This window comes from Oncorhynchus tshawytscha, linkage group LG27 (genome assembly GCF_018296145.1).
Source record: "Oncorhynchus tshawytscha isolate Ot180627B linkage group LG27, Otsh_v2.0, whole genome shotgun sequence".
Taxonomy (NCBI): Eukaryota; Metazoa; Chordata; class Actinopteri; order Salmoniformes; family Salmonidae; genus Oncorhynchus; species Oncorhynchus tshawytscha.
The window spans coordinates 7,809,029-7,827,548 of record NC_056455.1 but is presented as its reverse complement, the minus strand read 5'-3'; the positions used below and the strand labels follow the sequence as shown (position 1 = coordinate 7,827,548).

At 45.7% G+C, this 18,520-nt stretch overlaps 1 protein-coding gene across 1 annotated transcript; it reads right to left on the bottom strand.

The window, feature by feature from the left end:
- Positions 1-303: 303 nt before the first annotated feature.
- Positions 304-4,278, bottom strand: LOC112236135 (neurogenic differentiation factor 2-like). Its single transcript, XM_024404712.1, has 2 exons — positions 4,153-4,278; positions 304-1,926 (listed from the first exon to the last, which is right to left on the bottom strand). Exon 2 carries the CDS (start codon positions 1,917-1,919, stop codon positions 840-842), a length of 1,080 nt encoding a protein of 359 aa, XP_024260480.1. The 5' UTR covers positions 1,920-1,926; positions 4,153-4,278; the 3' UTR covers positions 304-839.
- Between the last annotated feature and the right edge of the window lie 14,242 nt (positions 4,279-18,520).

Below are 18,520 nucleotides of genomic sequence, written 5' to 3'. Positions count from 1 at the left end.
CAAATATTCTTTGCTTTTCCTTTGCTTTTCCTTATCCATTGGTGATATTCTAGGGCTCGAAAATTGTATTCTCTGTGTCATTATGGTGAGGACATAACGTTCCCACTTGAATCTATGTCCCTCAATAAAATAAACAAATAGACGTCAAGCAATTCCTCCCGTGTGTGTTATGGTAAGTCAGAATAGGGGCCGAGAAGCAATGAAATGATATTGTTGAGAAGTGTTCAATTCATTTAATGTAATTTAATTTAATGTACACTATTTTAGATATAGCCTGTAATTGGTCCTTGTATAATTGTTTGGCGTAGGCTATTTCTTGCATAGAGGTGAAATATGTTTAATGTTCTGACATAGCTGTTGCCATTTGTCGACATTTGAAAATATATATCTTCCTATCTCTTCGACATGCTTGCTTTTAAGTGCACTGCTTGCTTCTTAATTGAATCCTCTATTTCCAAATTAGTTACAGCATCATCGGTTGTTACAATGTTATAAACGTGACTATGGGGTTGCATTTTAACTCTGTTTAACTAGCTATTTCAATAATAATCCATACGTCAATCACCGTCAAATCTGTACACATTCCATTTCAAATGCAACATTTTCACAGCATCCCATCGTCACAGAATAGATACAAAATAAATACAATTATATAAAAGGACATAGAAAAACAATAAATAAAACGTTTTTTCCACAATGATCCGTGTCTGGTGTCATAGTCCTTTGGGACTAAGTTTTAGGGGAGGGGGTGTGACCGTGCACGCGCCTTGCCAAAGGTGGGCAACTAATTGATTGTTGATTGCAAGAAGACTCCCACGCATGGCAAAATTACTGCTGTTTCAGTTGTGGAAAAACGCATTGAGTTCATCGTACACGGGGACGGGGGCCCTTTCGTGGTGCAGGTGCATGTCGTGGTAAGGCGATACGTTTTCGGAGTGGATGCTGCTCCGCACCCCTGAAGAACCGTATATGTGGCCAGCAGTGGGGCGAGAGCCGGCCAGGCCGGAGTAATGCATAGAGTAATGATAGCCTTTCTCGGCTACCTCGGGGGACGTAGTGCCCTGGTGCTTCAGAGAAAAGTTGCCATTGATGCACACGGGAGGGGAGATGGGCCCCTCATACTCTGGGCTGTTGTATTCTGGAGATCCACTGCCACCGTACAGCGAATCGTAGGCTGAGCAGTACCCGTGTGTCCGTAAGGGATGCGAGTTGGAACCAGACTGGTACTGAGGGCTGGAGAGGCGGGAGCACTGGTAGGGGTAAGGATGCATGGAGAAGGAGTTGGAGCTGGGATACCGTCCCCCCTCCGGACACTGCTCCGTTAGGAAGTTTCGGGAGTTGAGCTGCAGACAACCCGCAACCAGGTTGGTCGTGGGTTGGGACAGTCCTTTACACAGCGTCTGCACGTAAGACACAAGATCAGGCTTCTTCCCGGAGCGCAGGATCTCAGAGAGGGCCCAGATATAGTTCTTGGCCAAACGGAGAGTCTCAATTTTGGAGAGCTTCTGCGTTTTTGAGTAACAGGGCACGACTTTACGCAGATTGTCGAGCGCAGAGTTCAGGTCGTGCATGCGTGTCCTCTCCCGTGAGTTTGCCTTTTGACGACGCAACTTGGATCGCTCGATACGCGCAGGTGTCATTTTACGCTTCTTAGGGCCCCGTTTTTTGGGCCCGTCCCCCTCTGCACCGTCCTCTCCTTCGTCCTCATCCGCCTCGTCGTCGTCCTCGTCTTCACCGCCGATCTCAGAATGTGCCCGGCTGCTTCTCAGGTCGGGGACATCCATGTCGTCATCGCCCACGCGGCAGTGATCCTCATCATCCTTGGTCTTCGAGTCCTCGCTCTCGCTGTCCTCTGCCCAGGCCGAATACTTATGCATGTCGGGAAGCAGCGACGGGTCACTGAACAGCCTAGTCAACATTGCGGCACTGAAAGAGATAAAGAAAGTTGTCTGAGGAGTGAGGACATTTCAAATCAGAAAAGGGCTGAAGGAAAAAACAAGAACGTAATGAAATGCATTCAACAACAATGGGATAATTCTCAATCAAGTTTGGATTAATATCTCTTCATGATAAAGGCAGAGGACATGAGTAGCATAATAAGACTGAAATTAGACGTGTTTGGGAGGAACTAAAACAGCATGCCATCAGAAACATTTCAGTGAACACCCGGGTCTATCGCCCAACCGGTCCCTTATTTAATTCCCTGCTGTTGTCCATGTGCCCCCCCCCCTCCTGCCCTCGCGCAGCGGGTCTCAACAGCACAGGCCACATTACAGATCCCGTGGGGCGCACTGTGAAGCAACGTGCCCCTACTTTCACTCCCCCCGACGCTCACATACTTCTGGCTACATTCCAGCACTATTCCACCGCTCCACCCACCTCCACAAAAAGCACGGCAAGAGGACATGCACATTTATACTCTTGATTTTAGTTTCTCTACCTTGGTGTTGCTCATCGTGTCAGAAGGTGATCACAAAATATTGTGTGTGGATATCGGAAGTTATTTTAATTAATAGGCTATCCTATTTTTGGTCACATTTGACATTGAGATGACTTCTACCACACCTGCAGAGCCACTGTTGTCTTAACACGCTCAGCCTTATAGCCTATCAGGTACTATAGGATCACATGGGTTAATATTATCCACAAAGATCCATTTTGATAGCCAATAAATAATAATAATAATAATAATGATAGTAATAAAAAAGAATGTACATTGTTATTATGGCACTCAACAAAGATTTAATTTGTAAATATCTTACCCAAACACCAATTAGAATATCATCCAAATGTTATAATCCTAAAATACGAAGTTGATTGAGCGAGGCCTTTTTGAAAATAGCATCAATTATCCGAAAAGGAGAAACGAGATGGTATTTGAATGTAAATAGCCAGTGCAAAGATATGATAGATGGACAGTTTAAACCATCTCAAATCAGTAACATATTGTCACCCTAAATCACTGTAAATCTCTTGTATCTCTGGTAGGCTGGAGAACTGTGGTTGGGCTACGTGATGTGTGTGGACCCAAAGTCAACCAGGAGGAATACGGTGCTAATTATCTCGAGGGTGTGCCAGAGGCAAAATCTCGTTTGGAAATTTCAGGCTCAGGAGATTTGCTCAATTAAAAAAAAACGAAAAAAACGTTTAATTAACAGACCATGTAGACTACCTTACAAGAAAAACATTTCACACATAATTCAGTATGCACGACTGAGCGATTCCAAACCCCTTTTAGTTGGAGAGGTTTGCATTTACAGACGGAAATGGCTTTGTATCCTTTTAGCAGTCCTTAAAAAATATATAAAAAAATGCATTTCAGAAAACTATTACTATTATTTAATTGCAACAATAAGCTCCTCTTGCATGGCCGGTGCTTGCGTGATTTAGGGAAGCCATCGATGTATTTGGAATGTAACATGTTGAAAGAATAATTGTGGAAGATAAAACTACACAAACACAAATAAATAATGTCCGCATTAGCCTACTGTACATTCGCTTTCAATAACGCCCCATCCACCCTTTCCTTTTCTCCAAGATGAACACTCAGATAAAATCATCGATAAATCTTCTATCTAAGCCATGAGACGCAGAAATAATTAGCTGACAGTGAATAAGAATTCTGCCTCCCCTCTCTCTCCCTCTGTATCTCTCTTTCTATTAATCTCTCTGTTTCTCATGTTTCCATGTATTTTTCACTAATCAAATGAATGCCTTATACTGTCTGACTATTGAAATTAATTAAATTCCGGAGGAAGGTTGTCTATTTTTTTTCCGATTGTCCACAGAGATAGGCTGTAGACTAGAGCTTGCCTTTGTGCATAGCTGTTTTCTGAACAAAATAAGCAAGAAATATTATATTGCACTCCTAGCCTATAATTAACACACAGAATGGAGGTCCGCGCTGTTAAAAGTTGAAGGACAAATGGAGTATAACATCGTGCCAAACGAAGAACCATAGCTACACCATAATCCAAATGTTCAAAAATGGCATTTAGCTGAGTGAACTCAAAACAGACGTTTACAAGGAGGCACAAACATCCACCAAAAAACGGTCACGAATTATCCTTGCATTATTAATCTCGATTTATTAAATTAATTACTTTCCATATTGGGAAGGTCACTCGTCGATTTGTTTACACTCCAACTTACCTCCGCGAGAGCTCTTGAAGGGGTGGAAAGCGCGTGAGTTCAGACCATCTTCTGGGACCGCGAGCAAACGCTCCTATAGGTGCGGCAGGGTGCTCAGTGTGCTATCCGCGCGCGCGCTCTGAGACAGTGTGGGCATCGCTACTAGGCAGGGTTACATACCAGCTATGATGCCAGGCCATATGGTTGGCACGTCACTGGCAAGAGCCATCACATGAGAGCCGGTGATTGACATGCGCCCGCATTCGGAGAGATTGTCTTCCCGAGGGAAGAGGGCCCCGCCATCTGTCACTGCGCTCACGCTCACACAGCCAGAAAAAGAGAGAAACTGAGACGAGGCAATACGAGTGAAAGAGAGGGAACAGAAAAATGGGCGAACAAAAATGTTTGTTGTAGACAACGGATATTATTGGTGTATTTGCCTTTATTATTATTTTTTACATTTAACCTAAGGGTTAAGTTAAACGATAGCATGCATAAAACAACGGTGATCAAGGAGAGGGGGTTGGGATGCATTTGCAGACCTGGGAACAGAAAGCGATATTGTTTATCTATTTATGTACCTAATTGAATAGCATTATAGTGATCTATTCAGGGGGAAAACAATCCAAACAAATAGCATTGCGCGCAGACTCTACGGGCAGAACGATCAATGACACTCACTCTCAATAAACACGGATAGACAGATACATTTCGGCTATTGAGACCCTATTGATTGTTTGTTGTTTTACAGGTGCTCGTGAGATGAGATTAGACGTGGGCACAGGTAGGAGGGATGACGAGATTGCTTGAGCGCTGGTGTTTTCAGAGTGAGACGCTGAGGGGTGCCTGCGGGGCGAGCAAGCGCCAGTCCTCCTGCACAGCAACAACGATGGGGGCCCAGGTGTGCAACCCCACCAGGGACGGGATAAGGGCGGGGGTCCGTGAGGGAGGGGATCGGGGGTGGTTGGAGCTGGCATCTGTGCGGTTGCCCAGAGTGGGAGGAGCGTTGGCACACTAACCAAATCAATGGCGATATAAAGAAGAGTGCTGCAAGCCAGCGAATTCCTGCTTTCCTCTTCCCCACTTCCTGTGTCATCGGTATCCCTGAGTTATCTCTATTCCAAGTTCCAACTCCAATATCTCACCATTAGGCAGGCATTAGTGAAGTTAATCTGGAAAACGAGCTCTGTGACCACCAGGTCCAAGTTGGCATGCATGTGTCTGTCCTTTGGCACAGCAATGACAGACAATTGAGAGGCAAAGGGACATTTTGAAGCAGGGAAATAGCACCGTGGGTTCATGTCCTTGGGCCAGGTTCTCCTCCAACTCCCCAGAGATCCCAGTCAGACAGTCACCAGGGGAGGGTCACCTGCGGGGTCAGCAGTAGTGTGGCAACAGCTGTGGCTATGGGGGTCATGATTCTGCACATTCAGTAATGTGTCCCATCCAGTCCCCGGCGGGCTGAGAGAGAGGATGGCATCCTGGCACCCCTCCAAATGTGGGGGATGGAAGGCATCACGTCAAGCCCTGCTGCCAGCCAAATTGGTGCCCTACCTCAGCAGTACTGGGCACTGGGGAGGCGGGAATGGAGGACGCTGGGCACGGGTTGCCTTACCCGTGCATTTCAACAAGTCCCAATCATCCTTCAAATCACCTTGCCAAAATAAATGGCAAATGTCAACAGCATCGTTTTGGCCAATGACAGGCTAAAGGAGACAACAAACATGGCGGCTGTAGACTGGAATTAGAATACTGAGAAGAGTTTATGCAAAATGATGCGCTTGTGTGTGTGTGTATGGATTTTGCCAGATCAAATCAAATCAAATTTTATTGGTCACATACACATGGTTAGCAGATGTTATTGCGAGTGTAGCGAAATGCTTGTGCTTCTAGTTCTGACAGTGCAACAACATCTAACATCGAACAATTCCACAACAACTACCTAATACACACAAATCTAAGTAAAGAAATGGAGTAAGAATATATACGTAGACATTTTTTTTAACCTTTATTTAACTAGGCAAGTAAGTTAAGAACAAATTATTATTTTCAATGACAGCCTAGTAGGTTAACTGCCTGTTCAGGGGCAGAATGACAGATTTGTACCTTGTCAGCTCAGGGTTTGAACTTGCAACCTTTGGTTACTAGTCCAACACTCTAACCACTAGGCTACCCTGCTGCCCCTGATGAATGACGACCAAGCGGCATAGGCAAGATGCAATACACGGTATAAAAAACAGTATATACAGTGGGGCAAAAAAGTATTTAGTCAGCCACCAATTGTGCAAGTTTTCCCACTTAAAAAGATGAGAGAGGCCTGTAATTTTAATCATAGGTACACTTCAACTATGACAGACAAAATTAGAAAAAAAATCCAGAAAATCACATTGTAGGATTTTTAATGAATTTATTTGCAAATTATGGTGGAAAATAAGTATTTGGTCACCTACAAACAAGCAAGATTTCTGGCTCTCACAGACCTTTAACTTCTTTCTTTAAGAGGCTCCTCTCTCCTCCACTCGTTACCTGTATTAATGGCACCTGTTTGAACTTGTTATCAGTATAAAAGACACCTGTCCACAACCTCAAACAGTCACACTCCAAACTCCACTATGGCCAAGACCAAAGAGCTGTCAAAGGACACCAGAAACAAAATTGTAGACCTGCACCAGGCTGGGAAGACTGAATCTGCAATAGGTAAGCAGCTTGGTTTGAAGAAATCAACTGTGGGAGCAATTATTAGGAAATGGAAGACATGCAAGACCACTGATAATCTCCCTCGATCTGGGGCTCCACGCAAGTTCTCACCCCGTGGGGTCAAAATGATCACAAGAAGGGTGAGAAAAAATCCCAGAACCACATGGGGGGACCTAGTGAATGACCTGCAGAGAGCTGGGACCAAAGTAACAAAGCCTACCATCAGTAACACACTACACCGCCAGGGACTCAAATCCTGCAGTGCCAGACGTGTCCCCCTGCTTAAGCCAGTACATGTCCAGGCCCCTCTGAAGTTTGCTAGTGAGCATTTGGATGATCCAGAATAAGGTATATGGTCAGATGGTCAGATGAAACCAAAATATAACTTTTTGGTAAAAACTCAACTCGTCGTGTTTGGAGGACAAAGAATGCTGAGTTGCATCCAAAGAACACCATACCTACTGTGAAGCATGGGGGTGGAAACATCATGCTTTGGGGGCTGTTTTTCTGCAAAGGAACCAGGACGACTGATCCGTGTAAAGGAAAGAATGAATGGGGCGAATTAATGGAGTGAAAACCTCCTTCCATCAGCAAGGGCATTGAAGATAAAACGTGGCTGAGTCTTTCAGCATGACAATGATCCCAAACACACCGCCCGGGAAACGAAGGAGTGGCTTCGTAAGAAGCATTTCAAGGTCCTGAAGTGGCCTAGCCCGTCTCCAGATCTCAACCCCATAGAAAATCTTTGGAGGGAGTTGAAAGTCCGTGTTGCCCAGCAACAGCCCCAAAACATCACTGCTCTAGAGGAGATCTGCATGGAGGAATGGGCCAAAATACCAGCAACAGTGTGTGAAAACCTTGTGAAGACTTACAGAAAACGTTTGACCTCTGTCATTGCCAACAAACGGTATATAACAAAGTATTGAGATAAACTTTTGTTATTGACCAATTACTTATTTTCCACCATAATTTGCAAATAAATTCATAAAAAATCCTACAATGTGATTTTCTGGATTTCTTTCTCTAATTTTGTCTGTCATAGTTGAAGTGTACCTATGATGAAAATTACAGGCCTCTCTCATCTTTTTAAGTGGGAGAACTTGCACAATTGGTGGCTGACTAAATACTTTTTTTGCCAAACTGTACATGTGAGATGAGTAATGCAAAATATGTAAACATTATTAAAGTGGCATTATTAAAGTGACTAGTGATCTATTTATTAAAGTGGCCAATGATTTCAAGTCTGTATATAGGCAGCAGCCTCTCTGTGTTAGTGATGGCTGTTTAACAGTCTGATGGCCTTCAGATAGAAGCTGTTTTGCAGTCTCTCGTTCCCAGCTTTGATGCACCTGTACTGACCTCGCCTTCTGGATGGTAGCAGAGTGAACAGGCAGTGGCTTGGGTGGTTGTTGTCCTTGATGATCTTTTTGGCCTTCCTGTGACAATGGGTGCTGTAGGTGTCCTGGAGGGCAGGTAGTTTGCCCCCGGTGATGCGTTGTGTAGACCGCACCACCCTCTGGAGAGCCTTGCGGTTGTGGGCGGTGCAGTTGCTGTACCAGGCGACGATACAGCCCGAGAGGATGCTCTCAATTGTGCATCTGTACGTGATGTGTACGCCGAGGAACACCTTCTCCACTGCTGTCCCGTCGATGTGGATAGGGCGGGTGCTCCCTCTGCTGTTTCCTGGAGTCCACGGTCATCTCCTTTGTTTTGTTGACGTTGAGTGAGAAGTTGTTTTCCTGACACCACACTCCGAGTGCCCTCACCTCCTCCCTGTAGGCTGTCTCGTTGTTGTTGATAATCAAGTCTATTACTGTTGTGTCATCTGCAAACTTGATGATTGAGTTGGAGGCATGCATGGCCACGCAGTCGTGGGTGAACAGGGTGTACGGGAGGGGGCTGAGAACGCACCCTTGTGGGGCCCCAGTGTTGAGGATCAGCAAAGTGGAGATGTTGTTTCCTACCTTCACCACCTGGGGGGCGGCCCGTCAGGATGTCCAGGACCCAATTGCACAGGGCGGGGTTCAGACCCAGGGCCTCAAGCTTAATGATGAGTTTGGAGGGTACTATGGTGTTGAATGCTGAGCTGTAGTCAATGAACAGCATTCTTACATAGGTATACCTCTTGTCTAGTTGGGATAGGGCAGTGTTCTGTGTGATGGTGATTGCATCGTCTGTGGACCTATTGGGGCGGTAAGAAAATTGAAGTGGGTCTAGGGTGACAGGTAAGGTGGAGGTGATACGATCCTTGACTTGTGACTAAAAAGCACTTCATGATGACAGAAGTGAATTGCCATGGGGCAATAGTCCTTTAGTTCAGTAACCTTTGCCTTCTTGGGTACAGGAATAATGGTGGCCATCTTGAACCGGGGGACAGCAGACTGGGATAAGGAGAGATTGAATATGTGCGTAAACACACCTGCCAGCTAATCTGCGCATGCTGTGAGGACCCGGCTAGGGATGCCGTCTGGGCCGGCAGCTTTGCGAGGGTTAACGCGTTTAAATGTCTTACTCACGTCAGCCACGGAGAAGACCTTGGTACCGGGCCTCAAAGCGGGTGAAGAAGGTGTTTAGCAAGAAGTTGGTGTCGGTGACGTGGCTGGTTTTCCTGTTGTAGTCCGTGATTGTCTGTAGACAATGCCACATACACCTAGTTTCTGAGCCGTTGACTTGCGACTCCACTTTGTCTCTAAACTGACATTTCACCTGTTTGATTGCCTTGCGGAGGGAATAACTACACTGTTTGTATTCGGCCATATTCCCAGTCACCTTTCCATGGTTAAGTGCGGTGGTTCTCAAGTATGAACCACCTGGGTGTTATCCTTGTCTGTTGACAACCACCCAATATAAACTATAATTTAGAGACCCTTCAATGGCGTAGTCCTTTAGGTGCAACACTCACATGTACATCAACACTGTGACTCTCATTGGCTGCAGTGGATTGGTTGGTCAGATTGTCTACCACAGGGGTGTCAAAGTCTTTTTGCCTCACCCCTGTACCTGTCACCTCCCAGCGTCCCACACTACCACGATTCTGACCAGATTACACGTATTTACACACACACATACACACACACACACACACACACACACACACACACACACACACACACACACACACACACACACACACACACACACACACACACACACACACACACACACACACACACACACACACCCTCCCCCACCAGACTCGCAGACCCCATCTGCACTCTCCTCTCTCCAGCCTCCTAATTGCATATGCACAAATGCAAATGCCTATTAATTAATTACTTGACTAATTAGTGCAGTGGTATTAGAGAGCGATAAATCAAGTGGAGATGGGGCCGAGGATGAAGGGGCAGGAGGAGGTCTGTGTGCAGCCAGCATCCACAATGAACACACACCAGGGGGAGTGCTGCTACTGCTCATCTGTGTGTGTATGTGTATGTGTTTCTATGTGGCCATAAGAGTGTGTGTGCACTGGAGCTTCGTAAAAATCATTACAAGATTGAAGAAGTGAAGAGAAAAGAGCAAGTTCATGAATACAGTCAGTTTGTGGTTCAGCTCATGTATCAGGTTTGAAGCTAATGGCAATGTAGCCTAGTTGAGAGGCAAACAGCAGCCCTGGCAGCTCTGTCTGTGTTTGTGTGTTTGTAGGTCTGCCAGGACACATCATAGGTGCCCATAGAGATCTCTGGTCTGAAATATTCATCCCTGTGCGCTCTCCGCTCACCAAGACAGTGTGGTCCTAATTGCAGCATCAGACAGCTCCACCTCTCTGTCTCTGTGCTGCCTGGCTCTGGCTGCCGTGGATACCAGCCACATTGGTCTGTGTGTGGGTCCATGTGTGTGTGTGTGTCTGTATGGAGGTGGAGAAAGGTACTCACACTACTTTGTGCTTTGCTTACGTGTCTCCCAATCTGTCTGTTTATCTGTCTGTCTGTTTGTCTGTCTAGTTAGACTGCCTGACTAACTGGGAGTCTGTGTGTGTGTGTCTCTGTGTGTGTGTGTGTCTGTGTGTGTGTGGCTACAGGGTGTGCGTGGCTCAGGGATTCTTCATCAGTTCCCGTGCCAGACCATGCCCGGCCAAGCTGAACCATCTTGTGGGATTTCTGCCTTTTAATTATAGTAACGATAGAGGATTAATTGTGGCAGTGGAAACAAGGGCCCATATATTATTGATGATATGAGTGAGGGGCTTGGGGGTGTAGAGGGAGGGAGGGAGGGAGAGATATTTCAAGAGAAAGAAGGAAAGAGAGAAAAAGAGAAGAAGAGAGAGAGAATGAGAGAAAGGGGAGAGACAGAGGGAGAGATAGAGAGGGAGAGAGAGGTAGGTAGAGAGAAAGAGAGAGGGAGAGAGAGGTAGGTAGAGAGAAAGAGAGAGAGAGAAAAAGAGGAGAGAGAGAAAGAGAGAAGGACAGAAAGAGGGTGATAAAGAGGGAGTGAGAGAGGTAGAGAGAAAGAGAGAGAGAGAAGGGTAGAGAGAAAGAGAGAGAGAGAGAGAGAGAGAAAGAGAGAGCGAGAGAGAGAGAGAGGCCTAAATAAATCACTGCCCTAGTCATAGCTACCTCCTCTCCTGTCATAATGTCCTTCATCTGCTACAGTACCATGTTTAGATGTCAGTGTCAGGGGATTATTCACATGATAAAATATGAGGCAAGATCGACATCTATAGGATATTAAGTGACACTGCATCCCGGCATGCTTTCTGTTTGTTTCATTGCTGCATCTCCTTTTCTACCAGTAGATGGTGGACTTTGGACACAAAGAGTTCCTACCATGGATCTTTTCATCACTTCTTCCCCCTGCCTCTTCTGTAATCCACCTCTCACAGTGGACCTGGTCCATGTCAACATGTGCTTTGTGATTCTCTCTTTTTCCCTACTCTGTTCCTCTCTCTCTCTCTTTTTCTCCATCTCCCAGGGATTATCCCATCATTTGGTGAGTGTGCCTGTTGTCCTAACACATTCCAGATGGATGTAGGTCCAGGCCAGAGCCAGAGTACTCACTTTCTCAGTATGCTCAGTGTCTGGCATTGTCATCATCATAGTCCTTATGGTACAATAATCTCTCTCTCTCTCTCTCTCTCTCTCTCTCTCTCTCTCTCTCTGTCTCTCCCTCCCTCTTTCTCTCGCTCTGTCTCTCTCGCTCTCTCACTCTGTCTCTCTCTCTCTCTCTCGCTCTCTCTCGCTCTCTCTCGCTCTGTCTTTCTCTCTGTCTCTCTCTCTCTCCTTCTGTCTCTCTCTCCCTCTTTCTCTCGCTCTGTCTCTCTCTCTCTCTCCCTCTCGCTTGTCTCTCTCTCTCTCGCACGCTCTCTCTCTCTCTCAACCTCTCTTTCTGTGCGTGTGTTTCTACTTGCACGCATGACCGTATGCATATTCATCTGGTTCCCACAGTGCCATCCCATACCCTATAACCACTACATGACCAGAATCATTGTATGATGTGAACACATAGTTAGTATTTGCCAGCTGTGATGTGTCAGCGAGGTAACGCAGGTGGAGAGCGGAGGGATGAGTGAAGTGAGGACTGATAAACACTCTCTTTCTGTGTGACCTGCTATGAATTACGAGAACACCTGCTGTCCTGGGACAAAGCCTCTCTGTGATCCTTATAAATGAATGATTTCACATTTTACGTTGCTTTTGACGTCCAAACCCCAGATGCTTCAGCTTATTACCAACAGAACACTTGGCTGGCGCTCATGAGGAATTAGGGTGGGGCAGGATTGGACCCGACTGAGTGGGGGTGTGGATTATAGTTTCAATGGTCCATTACCTTTCCAAAGCCTTGCCATCTCCATGTACGTAGGCACCTACGTTTCTTTACATAGTATGATCGTCTCTGTAAATAGGACCAGCCACAGAGGTTCTATAGTTGACTATTACAGTGTCTTGCACAGTATTCACCCCTTGGTGTTTTTCCTATTTTGTTGCATTACAACCTGTAAGTTAAATGGATTTTTATTTGGAGTTTACAAAATAGTCCAAATTGGTGAAGTGAAATGAAAAAAAAAACTTGTTTCAGAAAATATATATATATTTTTTAAATATGGAAAAGTGGTGCGTGCTTAAACTCAGCAATAAAAAAAAGTAATCTCACTGTCAACTGCGTTTATTTTCAGCAAACTTAACATATGTAAATATTTGTATGAACATAACAAGATTCAACAACTGAGACATAAACTGAACAAGTTCCAAAGACATGTGACTAACAGAAATGGAATACTGTGCCCCTGAACAAAGGGGGGGGGGGTCAAAATCAAAAGTAACAGTCAGCATCTGGTGTGGCCACCAGCTGCATTAAGTACTGCAGTGCATCTCCTCCTCATGGACTGCACCAGATTTGCCAGTTCTTGCTGTGAGATGTTACCCCACTCTTCCACCAAGGCACCTGCACGGACATTTCTGGGGGGAATGGCCCTAGCCCTCACCCTCCGATCCAACAGGTCCCAGACATGCTCAATGGGATTGAGATCCGGGCTCTTCGCTGGCCATGGCAGAACACTGAAATTCCTGTCTTTCAGGAAATCACGCACAGAACGAGCAGTATGGCTGGTGGCATTGTCATGCTAGAGGGTCATGTCGGGATGAGCCTGCAGGAAGGGTACCACATGAGGGAGTATGATGTCTTCCTTGTAACGCACAATGTTAAAATTGCCTGCAATGACAACAAGCTCAGTCCAATGATGATGTGACACACCGTCCCAGACCATGTCGGACCCTCCACCTCCAAATCGATCCCGCTCCAGAGTACAGTCCTCGGTGTAACGCTCATTCCTTCGACGATAAATGCGAATCTGACCATCACCCCTGGTGAGACAAAACCCCGATTTGTCAGAGAGGAGCACTTTTTGCCAGTCCTGTCTGGTCCAGCGACGGTGGGTTTGTGCCCATAGGCGAAGTTGTTGCCGGTAATGTCTGGTGAGGACCTGCCTTACAACATGCCTACAAGCCCTTAGTCCAGCCTTTCTCAGCCTATTGCGGACAGTCTGAGTGCTGATGGAGGGATTGTGTGTTCCTGGTGTAACTTGGTCGGTCAGTTGTTTTTGCCATCTTGTACCTGCCCTGCAGGTGTGATTTTCGGATGTACCGATCCTGTGCAGGTGTTGTTACACATGTCTGCCACTGAGAGGATGATCAGCTGTTCTGTCTCCCTGTATCGCTGTCTTATGCGTCTCACAGTACGGACATTGCAATTTATTGCCCTGGCCACATCTGCAGTCCTCATGCCTCCTTGCAGCATGCCTAAGGCACATTCACGCAGATGAGCAGGGACTCTGGGCATCTTTTTTTGTGTGTGTTTTTTAGAGTCAGTAGAAATGCCTCTTTAGTGTCCTATGTTTTCATAACTGTGACCTTAATTGCCTACCGTCTGTAAGCTGTTAGTGTGACTGTGACCTTAAGGACTGTTCCACAGGTGCATCTTCATTCATTGTTTATGGGTCATTGAACAAGCATGGGAAACAGTGTTAAAACCCTTTACAAATGAAGCTCTGTGAAGTTATTTGGATTTTTACAGATTATCTTTGAAAGACAGGGTCCTGAAAAAGGGCCGTTTCTTTTTTTGCTGAGTTTATGAATTCACCCCCTTTGCTATGAAACTCCTAACTAAGATCTGTTGCAACCAATTACCTTCAGAAGTCACATAATTAGTTAAATCAAGTCCACCTGTGTGCAATCTAAGTGTCACATGATCTGTCATATGATTTCAGTATGTATACACCTGTTCTGAAAGGCCCCAGAATCTGAAACAATAAGCAAGGGGCACCACCAAGCAAGCGGCACCATGAAGACCAAGGAGCTCTAAAACAGGTCAAGGACAAAGTTGTGGAGAAGTACAGATCAGGGTTGGGTTATACATTTATTTTCAAAACTTTGAACATCCCACGGAGCACCATTAAATCCATTATTAAAAAATGGAACGAATATAGCACCACAGCAGACCTGCCAAGAGAGGGCTGCCCACCAAAAGTCACAGACCAGGCAAGGAGGTTATTAATCAGAGAGGCAACAAAGAGACCAAAGATAACCCTGAAGGAGCTGCATAGATGGGAGTATCTGTCCATAGGACTACTTTAAGCCATACACTCCACAGAGCTGGGATTTACGGAAGAGTGGCCAGAAAAAGCCATTGCTTAAAGAAAAGAAATAAGCAAACACATTTGGTGATCACTAAAAGTCATGTGGGAGACTTCCCAAACATATGGAAGAAGGTACACTGGTCAGATGAGACTAAAAGTGAGCTTTTTGGCCCTCAAGGAAAACGCTATGTCTGGTGCAAACCCAACACCTCTCATCACCCTGAGAGCACCATCCCCACAGTGAAGCATGGTGGTGGAAGCATCATGCTGTGGGGATGTTTTGTATCGGCAGGGACTGGGAAGCTGGTCAGAATTGAAGGAATGATGGATGGCGCTAAATACGCCAAATTAATGCTTGAGGGAAACCTTTTTCAGTCTTCCAGAGATTTGAGACTGGGATGGCGGTTCACTGTCCAGCAGGACAATGACCCTAAGCATACTGCTAAAGCAACACTCGAGTGGTTTAAGGGGAAACATTTAAATGTCTTGGAATGGCCTAGTCAAAGCCCAGACCTCAATCCAATTGAGCATCTGTGGTATGACTTAAAGATTGATGTACACCAGCCGAATCCATCTAACTTGAAGGAGCTGGAGCAGTTTTGCCTTGAAGAATGGACAAAAATCCCTGTGGCTAGATGTGCCAAGCTTATAGAGACATATACCCCAAGAGACATGCAGCTGTAATTGCTGCAAAAGGTGGCTCTACAAAGTATTGACTTTTGGGGGGGGTGAATAGTTATGCACGCTCAAGTTCAGTTTTTTTGTCTTATTTCTTGTTTGTTTCACAATAAAAAAATATTTAGCATCTTCAAAGTCATAGGCATATTGTGTAAATCAAATGATACAACCCCCCCAAAAAAATCAATTTTAATTCCAGGTTGTAAGGCAACAAAATAGGAAAAATGTCAAGGAGACTGAATACTTTCGCACGCCACTGTATGTCATTCTATGGGACCAGCTTTCAAACTCTGCTTAGTCTGAGCTCATTGAGCCAGAGCAGATCTGAGCCCGGGCTGAACTTGCCTCTGGGGGGCTGTAATAACTTTGGGGAGAAGCCCTGTCAACCCCTGCCCTTTTGACTGTCACATGGACAGAGATGCCCCATTTAGGAGAGGTTAGAGTTACATACTCCAGTCTGTCATAGGAGATGCAGTCTTCTCTCTCTGTGTGTGTTTATGTGTGTGCCCTGCAGCTGCCAGAGTCAATTCCAGGAGTTTTATGGCGTGTTTCTGTTGATGTATTCTCTTTCCAGGATGTCTGGCTCTTATTCTTCCAAGAGCCCCAGGCTTTTTCACTCTTTCACTGACACAGGAGGTAGATGTGTGCAGAGAAGGCGATGAAGCCAAACCCTCTAAAGCCATGCTTCTCAACTTGTTTCGCCTCGGGACCCAAATTGAATCAGGTTCTCAGTTGGACCCCAATATTCGCTTCACGAAAAATAATCATCAAAATACAACCTGGAAAATGATTTGTAATGCTATATTGATAGTAATGTAGCAATTATATGACATGGGAATAACGTTCCCACCTCTTTCATTGCCAATAATACAAGTTTGCTGATATTCTTGATGAAGAATGTTAATCAACTCAGGGCCGGAGTAATGCAGGGGCTCACCGGGGCTGAAGCCCCTGGGCCAAGGCCTGTGAAGCAGCAACAACTAAACTTCAGCCATTGAAGGGAAGTGGGACAACATTCCAAAGGCCACAATCAACAGCCTGATAAACTCTATGCAAAGGAGATGCATGAGGCAAATGGTGGTCACACCACATGCTGTCTGGTTTTCTGTTCCACGGCGCCACCTTTCTTTCAAGGTATCTGTGACCAACAGATGCATATCTGTATTTCCAGTCATGTGAAATCCATAGATTAGGGCCTCATTTATTTATTGCAATTGACTGATTTCCTTATATGAAGTGTAACTCAGTAATATCGTTTTATATTTTTGGTCAGTATTTGTACAGTATATATATTTCTATTTTCCCTTTCCCTGACCCACCAGTTGAGAATCGCTTCTCTAAAGCCCACTGATGAACTCCCGATCTGTCCTCCCACATGTAAGCAAGTCAGAGTGAATAACACGGCTGGCAGGCTTCCCCCTCCTCTGACCAGCCTGCCTGCGGGATAAACATTCTCCCTGCTGTTTAAAGTTTGCCCCTCCCCCTTTCACCTAGTTGCACTCCTCCTCCACCAACCGCTGTGCTGTCTCCCTCATCACAGCCACACTCCCAGCCCAATAAAGCCAAAGCCCTTCCCTGACCAGGGGCCAAATCCATCCAACTCGACTCTCCACTTTCCAAAGCCCCTCCTGCCTTGCGAGTGAAATTGCAGAATGGCCCTACAAATAACCCTGGGCCAGACTGGGACTGCCCCCTCTCCCTCCTTTAATTTTGTTTTCCTCTCTCTCTCTCTCTCTCTCTCTCTCTCTCTCTCTGTTCCTGTCCTATGTGTCTCTTTGGCTTCAAGTTCCTCTCCTCTCCCCCACTCTGTCTATTTCCCTTTCTCCTCTTGGGCACTGGAACAGCTGTTTTTGTTTACATGCTGTGATTGCGACCTTTTACCAAGCGCCAGCCTCGTCTTGTTGTTGCTGCTTCCCCTGATACTAAGTCCTCTAATGCACTTTAAGTTCCAGCCCACTCACCACTCACCGCTCTAGACTTGCCTGTAACTGTCAGAACTTTATGGTATCGAATGGAGTATGTGCAATACCATATATACAGTAAAGGCGTGTCGTTCTGTGGTTCATATTTACACTATTTGTTCTGTTCCTAATTAGATTGTTCTCCCCGTGCTGTATGCTGATGTGTCCGGGTTGTTGTACATTGCTCTCCGGTACTCTTTTTTATGTGTCGGCTTTTGCGCAGTATACATCATCCCAAATCTAGCTCCAAGACATTGGCAATCTGAAAGAACCATTTACCGGCACATTGAACCATGTTGCACGCTGTAGTTGAAGAACTCTGTGGACCAAGTGCTAAAAACAATGGCGCAATATCGGAATTCCTCCCATCTTTATGCACCTTCGCCATGGAACCATCTCTGCGCTTGATTCTCAGCTCTCTGTGGAACAGAACGGGAAGGAGACTGTTGACATTTTCCCTGCACCCTAAGATGTTGTTCTTCATCATCAGATGAGTACCCAGCATGCCCTGAGTCACCATCAGATATACAGTGCAGGAGCTGTTTACTAAATTAGCCAGCCGATCATAGCACATGCCTCTCTGCCTCCATGCCTGATGCTGATTCTACTGCATCTATCATTATTTATTCCTAGGTTTGTCCGGTCACCCCTCTGTTTTTCCGTCTTTTCTTTCTTCCTTTCCACTCTCTATATCCCGTTGTCTCTCTATTTCTCCCTGTTTGCCCCCCTGCTCTCTCTCTTTCTCTCCCCCTCTCCTCCCCACAAATCTCTCATTCACAAACAGAGGCCAAAAGAGGCTCAGCTGATGGGATGAGATTATCTTTTTTTTCTGATTACAAATCAACCTCAGCTTTAATATATACAAAAACACAACTCCTCTCCCTCCAGTCCATCCCTCCCCCTCTCTCTCCCCTCCCTCACTCTAGCTTCCCCCGCCCCCTCCCTGCCTCTGTCCCACCCCCTTCTCTCTCTCTCTCTCTCTCTG